General features: G+C 25.8%; 1 protein-coding gene across 1 annotated transcript; it reads left to right on the top strand.

The window, feature by feature from the left end:
• The first annotated feature begins 6,134 nt into the window (after window positions 1-6,134).
• On the top strand, window positions 6,135-7,024 carry LOC131607788 (nuclear transcription factor Y subunit B-3-like). The gene has a single exon (XM_058879749.1). The coding sequence runs from the start codon at window positions 6,278-6,280 to the stop codon at window positions 6,896-6,898; it is 621 nt and encodes a 206-aa protein (XP_058735732.1). The 5' UTR covers window positions 6,135-6,277; the 3' UTR covers window positions 6,899-7,024.
• Window positions 7,025-7,852: the final 828 nt, after the last annotated feature.

The following is a 7,852-nucleotide window of genomic DNA, read 5'->3' as shown; positions in this document are numbered from 1 at the left end:
AATGTAAAATTGAAAAGTGATTCAGAAAAGTAATTTAATACAAGTTAAATAATATTGAGTAAAAGGTAGTATTAAGTGTTTTATCTTAAAATTAAAGGATATTATATTGTAAATTTTTTTCAATCTAGCAGCATAGAAAAGAAATGAAGGAAAACATAGAAAGAAGACATACAGGTGACAATTTGTTTGAACAGAAGGGTAATTGAGTAATTTCAAGAAGAATGAATTTTCTTACATGCTATATTAGAATAGTCTTTTCTTTGTCAAATGGGAATTTGAAATAAGTTTTTTTTAGGGGTGGACAAATTTTATCCGCCCGATTCAAACCGACCGATTCGTTGGTTATTTTGTGTAATCGGATCGGGTCGGATTGGTTTAGTTGTTTAATTTGGGTATTGTAGGGTTATTTCGGTCGAGCTCGGATGATTATTTTAAATTCGTCAAAAACTAAATCCGACCGAACTCAATTAATATTTAATTTATTTATTTTTATTACTATAAAACTAACATATTATAAAAATAAAAATCACAATATTGTCAGTTTTTTATCATTTTATAGTTTAACGATATCGTTGTGTTATCACACTAATATAAAAACATGCCCTATAAAATTTTAAATGTTATTTAATTTGTAGTTTAAAGTGTGATAATGACCAAAATAATTTCAATATTAGAAATGTTATCACATAATAATAATAATAATAATAATAATAATAATAATAATAATAATAATAATAATAATAAGTAATAAAAATCGTTATTCTTTAATTATTCTAAAATTTTGTTTTTTTTATTATTAAAAAATGAATATGTGAAATTTTATAAAAAAAATAGTCATTTTAATGAATTTATTCAAATAAACATTAAACCGATAAAACTCATCCGACTTACCCATTTAACCGATTTAACCCAAACTGACGATAATCGAATTTTTTTCGATCGAAATAGGATCATTAAAATGAAACCGTGATTTAGCTCGGATTTAAGTTTTAGGTCCGATACGAATCCAAACCGAGACCGATTGTACACCCCTAAATTTTTGTGAGATCTCATCTGAGCTAAGTAAATCTTATTTATATTTTTATGCGCAACTATATTCCTGTCTATGTCATGGGTCTAGTATATGAAATTAAAGAAATGGCATTACATTTTATAAACTCAGAGAATCTTACAGACCATTCCTATATACAAAGCCTGTCTGGCCTGCGGTTCCAACCATCAATCAACCTAGTTTCACACTTAGTTATTCTATTGTTATCTTAAATATGAACTCAAATTATAAGAGTATCCAAAAACACACACATTTCCAAAATCTTTACAATTTAAAACTAAAATCCATCTTCAATATTTCTGATATTTTATTGAGTTATTATTTGACTTTCTAGTTGTCTCTGAAAGCCGGCAAATAACAAGCAGAGATTTGCAAATTGTATATATAAAATAAATTGAAACACATCATAGATTATAATATCTTTAAATTGTTTGATTCAGTTGTCAATAATACTCCAGCTACCAGCATAAGCACAAGTAAACACTATTTTTATATATTAAAAGAACAATATATTATGTGATCACCAATCATAATGTAATCCCACTTCATATTTTAGCTACATATCAACAAACACAAACAAATATATCTATCTATATATATATATATATATATATATATATATATATATATATATATATATATATATATATATATATATATATATATATATATATATATATATAAAATTAAACAACAGAATAAAACGTATATATGCTTCTAATGTACACACACTTGACCAATTATTGGCAAGAATTAATACTTTAATTTTGCATCTAAAAATAGGTTAAGATTTTTTGGATTCATCATTTTAACTTTATAGTACATGTAGTGTAAGTGTGTTCCAATTATATTAGTGAACATTAGCTGTAAGATTCATAGCACTTACTTTACTTGTTGTTCTTAATGGAAGGAAGAAAGGGATCAAAAATGAAGTACAGCTAGCCACCATGCAAGTTTACCAAAAAAATGAACAAAATAAGATGAAGATATGATTGGTGAACAGCTAGAAGTGATTCTAAAGAATATGATATATTAAATTATTTTTTTAATATAATATTTTTAATTATTCATTAGTTTTATTGAATATTAAAATTATTCTTTTAATTTATAAAAAATAAATTTAAATAATTTATATACTATTATTTTTTAAAATCTGTTAAGAAAATTCAACTTTATAGATGAATATTTGAAACTTACTTAAAAGTTTCCTTTGACCAACAATCATTTTCTTTTGAGGCTCTCATAATTCACATCTTGACAAATTTGCTCTTTTTGTGTGCGTCATGTTTTATAAATTTAATTAATATACTTGCATACCAACCAAATATTTTCAAAGTCTAATATATAGTATATATTATTGTGATAGTGAATGCATTTAACCATTTTTCAATAATTGAATTTTGAATATAAGAGCCGGTTCAATGTATATTTTTTGTGTACATATATATTATTCATATTCATGTTATATATGTGTATCGCTTGAAAAGTTTCCATGTGTCACAAGCCTGTTTGATATAGGCATAGCTTCTTTCTTATGATATTTTTAATTTTCACAGAATAAAACTTTGTAGTGAAAGTGAAAGTTGACAGGTTGGAACTCATCAAAGAACCAACCCAGTTATAGACATATTCCATACATGGTAATACAAAAGCTAAGGTGTCATATTTTATCTATACTAAAGGAAAGAGATTTTTTATTTTTTTTACTTTCTTATTCATAATTTATTGAATAATAGTAATTTTAATTTGTTTATTTAAGTTTTATGATATTATATTATTATTATTTTGAAAAAAATTGTTGTTAATGATTTAACCATAAGTCAACCATTTATAGTTATTTAACTTAACTAGCCATAATAATTGAACTTGTTTTAAAAGTATTTAACTTTAATTTGATCTAAATTAAAATCACAACCAAATCTAAAAAAAATTAAAAATCGTACAAAATTAAATATTATTGGTTATGTTTGAATGTGTTTTTGGTAGAAATCACTCGAATTAAATAGAATTTTATATTAAAATTATAAAAATGAACTAAATTGCATACATATTTTAATAATTTTTATTTTTATAATAATGTAATGTCTTACATTAATCTTTTATTATTATTTTTAATTAATTAATTTGTTTAATTTAATATTTTTTTTATCATTTTATATGCTTCAAATATTAAATTTAATATGCTATTTATTTTATCAAATTTATTATTTTATCTTATCTCTATATTATTAATATATATATATATATATATATATATATATATATATATATATATATATATTTGAATATTTAAAAACAATTTAAAATAAATCATATTAAATTGAATCAGTTTATATCATTTTTTAAAGTTGTTATCCAAAATCAAATAAATTCATCTATATTTTATCTTTAAATCAGACAAAATTTTCTTTCAAAATCAATTCAATTTGCACTATGAATATACATAATTTGTCGAAGTTAACTCGAAAAATCTATTTATATAATAGTAATATAGTACATAAGTTATATTTCAATTCCCTAATTTAAGTGAAGATTAGGTCGTATAACATAATTGTATTGTTGGTGCCTGGTGGTGAGATGGAGACTGAGGATTGAGATGCCTCGAGATGGTACTGTCCAGCAATTATGTATGTGACAGAAGAATCCATTGAGACAAAGTAACTCACAAAAGCAAATTCACAAAGAAAGAATATATCCCTTTGTGCCTTATTGTACAAAAACAATTCACGTTATAGGATGTAATCAAGAATTTCAAACTAATTAAAAACCAACATGAAATGACTTATTCTAGCAATAGTTTTCACTAATTTTCAGCAAGTATATAAGATGCCAAAACACATAGATACACCACTTTGAATTTAGTCCAGTAATGCAATGAATAAGTTCCAACTTATACTTTCAACTTTCTTGTTTCTTCTATTTTACTACCCTTCAATATTTTTTGATTTGAAGAGTGATGGGATATTTCATAGTGTGGTCTTCAAAGGGCGGCGACCCATTTCTCTAATTAAAACTGACCATGAAAAAAATATGTTTTCAAATGTCACATTGATCTTGATTAATAAACATTAAATATGTTTTTTTTTTTATATAATTCATTGAATCGTAAAGAATTATGATGAATGATTGAGATGTATTAATATTAAAAATTTGCCGCATTCACGCAGTCATAATCTAATGGATGTCCGAGTAAAATCAAACGATTATGATTAAAGATTGATATTTTTGAAACTAATTTATAAAATTTACTTCTATTTTTTAAAATCATACGACTAATGATAGTTTGATTGTGAGAGTGTGTGATAAAATTGATTCTAGTGAATTCAATTTTGATTACTATTAGACATTAAATTTCTCTTTTAAAATACTTAACACAATTTTACATTTAAAATTGATTGACGTCAGTGTTGCATAAGATGATAAAGATTTATTCTAATTTAATTAAGAAATTAATATTTGTAGTCGTGTGTAGAGATACTCGGTTTCCAATATCAAAGACCTAGTGTTGAGGGTGTGCTTTGTGTATCGGGCAGTTGGAGTCAACAAACCGTCTCTTTGTTTTGTGTGAGACATTGTCTATTATTTGGTATAAAGTTTTCATGAGGTTAGGGAAGTCAAAGGCTTTACGACATTTGATCTTAGGGTTTTTTTAGTTGTTTCAAGGTTTTTGGTATAGAAAACATACATCTTTAGGTCTAATCTCGATCTGGCATTATGTGGTCCGAAATATTTAGAAATTGTGAAACAAAGTTATTTTTAGTAGGGAAAAATTGTTGGTTAATCATTGGATGTCCATGATAATTAGCTTGGCAAGGAAGTGAGTTCATGTCTATGCTTTGAGTTTTCTCATTCTTCTAGTTGTCTGAGAGCGAGACTCACTCAAATGGCTGAACGTTTAAGGATGTGCTGGGTGGCCAGCTGTCCTCATTTTGTATTTGTGCAAGTAGTGATGTTTATCTTTCTTCAGCTTACTCTCTCCATAGGTCCGCGAGTTTGATGATTCAAGATAGTCTTGACAGCTTCTTGGGTCGATTTGTATTTTTCTTGTGAGACAGTTGGAGTGTTTTCTTACTCTTTCTGTTTAATCTTCATTCTACCTTTTACACTCGATTAGATTGTTTTTTCTGATCATTTCTAATGCTCTTAATTTTATTTGTATCTTTTAATTCTTGATTCTTTTATTTTTAATATATTATTTTTAATTTGTTTTTTTTTAAATTACATTTACTTAACTCTTTAAATCAAACACATTTTCTACATTGTAATTGAGCTCAAGTTTCAAATCATTCTCATCATACATTTAAGATTTTCTAACAGTTAAATAGTCAATTGACAATTTTATAAAATTGTTAATAGACAAATATAAACATTATTGTTTCATAAGAAATAAACACAAAAGACAAAATACTCTTATTTCTACCAATAAATGAACATCCTCTCTTTTATCATTATATTAACGAAAACAAACTTTATACACAAAATACAAAAATACTCTTATTTATATCCTACTAATAAATAAACACCATCTCTTTTTTAATCATACCAAAATCAACAAATCACGAAAGAGAAATCAATCCAATCCATTAAAATCAACAAACTAAAATTTAATGGTCGTGATTCATTGTTCTCATTTCTCATAATAACCAAGTGTTCTCACTTGAGTCGCCCCCTATATATATATATATATATATATATATATATATATATATATATATATATATATATATATATATATATATATATATATATATATATATATATATATATATATATATATATATATATATATATTTCTTACATGTATTTTTTATGGTTTCTAATATAAATTTGATCAAAAAATAAATATTTTATTTTTAATAAATTTTAATAAAATATAACATTTGTTCTCTATGTTTTATTATTACAAATTATTTTTTAATTTAAAAAATAAAAATCTACCTTTATAGGTTGAGATTAGACACAATCCATTGAACAAGAGTACTTACTTAATTACTTAAAAAAATGATTATGATATTTATTTTATTTTTTTATGACCAAGCAAGTCCTATCAAATGATATATAAAGACCAACCCTTGTGATCTTATTACTCATCACCTTTGTTTACTTTCCTTCCAATATTATTCCACTCAATCTCATTCATCAAAAAAATCACTTTTCTTCTTTTCCATTTTCTATATAACACCACTCAACACAAACTCATAGATTAAAAAAAGCACTTAATTCAACATGGCAGGTAACAAGAGATCAAGCCAAACAAGTCCTGTAGGAAGTCCAACATCCGGCAACATCTCCGACAGTTCCTCCTCAAAAGAACAAGACAGGTTCCTCCCAATCGCCAACGTGAGCCGCATAATGAAGAGAGCATTACCAGCCAACGCTAAAATCTCAAAAGAAGCGAAAGAAACCGTTCAAGAATGTGTCTCTGAGTTCATAAGCTTCATAACCGGTGAAGCATCCGATAAGTGTCAACGCGAGAAGAGAAAAACTATCAACGGTGATGATCTTCTTTGGGCTATGACAACACTTGGTTTTGAAAACTATGTTGGTCCTTTGAAGGTTTATCTTAATAATTATAGAGAAACCGAAGGAGAAAAGAGTAATTTATCATCTTCTTCGTCTATGGTTAGTACTAAACAAGATGATTATTATAATCATGATCATGGTTCTTCAAATGGTGGATTTTATAATTCTCAAGGTGTTAGTGAGAATGGTTCTAAGAGGTTTCAAGAGATTGTGGATTATAGAGTGATTGGTCAAAGTGGTGTTGTTGGTGATGAAACAGAAAATGCAATTGCTAGTGGTAATGGAATTTTGCCACCAAACCTACGTTATAGGGTTGAATGGTAGATAGTAGTGTAACAAGTTTCTTTGATTCCTTTCCCATTATTATATATTTTTATGTTATCAAATAATATTTTATTGTAGTGACTTTGTTTGATGATTGGCTAGGTTGATCTAGGGATGGATTATTCAGTTTAGTTGCTTCAAATTATATATATATATATATATATATATATATATATATATATATATATATATATATATATATATATATATATATATATATATATGTTTTGGATTTTTAGTATTAAGTTTTGTGTGAAATGATTATACAGATATTGAAATAATAGAATATGATGACTTGGGTAATTTTGCATTAACACTTATAGAATATGAACTTGTGAGTACACAAGTTTCTAGGAAATTTTTTAAATGGATTTGTGTAATGAATGAAAAGTTGGAATCATCTAAAAGAAACATAATATGGGAGCTAGTTTACCTACCACAAGGAAAGAAAATAAAAAATAATTGGTGTGAAATAGATATATAAAGGGAAGTTTAATCTAAAAGGTGAAGTGATTAAACACAAAGAAGACTAATAACTGAATGGTTTCTACATAAAAGGGCATAGATTTTGAATAAGTATTTGAACCATTAGCCCAAATTGAAGCCATAATATTAGTAGTTTCTTTTGCTAACATGAAACAAATGGTAAATGTATCAAATGGGTGTAAAATCTAGTAGGTTATCATGAGGGAAAATATTTATATTTGGTTAAAAGTTCATCCAAAGAAGGAAGAGAGACATTACATATTCATCTAAAATTTTAAATTTTAAGACATTGAGTATATAAGCCATTTATTTATAAAATGTTTGACCTCTATTTTTTCAAGCAATGTGGGACTTACGACTCATACTTGTTTTACAATAATCTTCCTCTTAGATATGACTTTATCCACTATGCTCTCCCTCAAGCGAAAACTCTTTCATCCACATACACTTGTATCATCGTTGACACCT

Source organism: Vicia villosa, linkage group LG5 (assembly GCF_029867415.1).
Source record: "Vicia villosa cultivar HV-30 ecotype Madison, WI linkage group LG5, Vvil1.0, whole genome shotgun sequence".
Taxonomy (NCBI): Eukaryota; Viridiplantae; Streptophyta; class Magnoliopsida; order Fabales; family Fabaceae; genus Vicia; species Vicia villosa.
The sequence above is the reverse complement of the archived record's forward strand: the minus strand, read 5'-3'. Positions and strand labels throughout refer to the sequence as shown.

Bases quoted from the DNA above. Each gene is read 5' to 3' on its own strand.
- LOC131607788 (XM_058879749.1), top strand. From the start codon at position 6,278: ATGGCAGGTAACAAGAGATCAAGCCAAACAAGTCCTGTAGGAAGTCCA.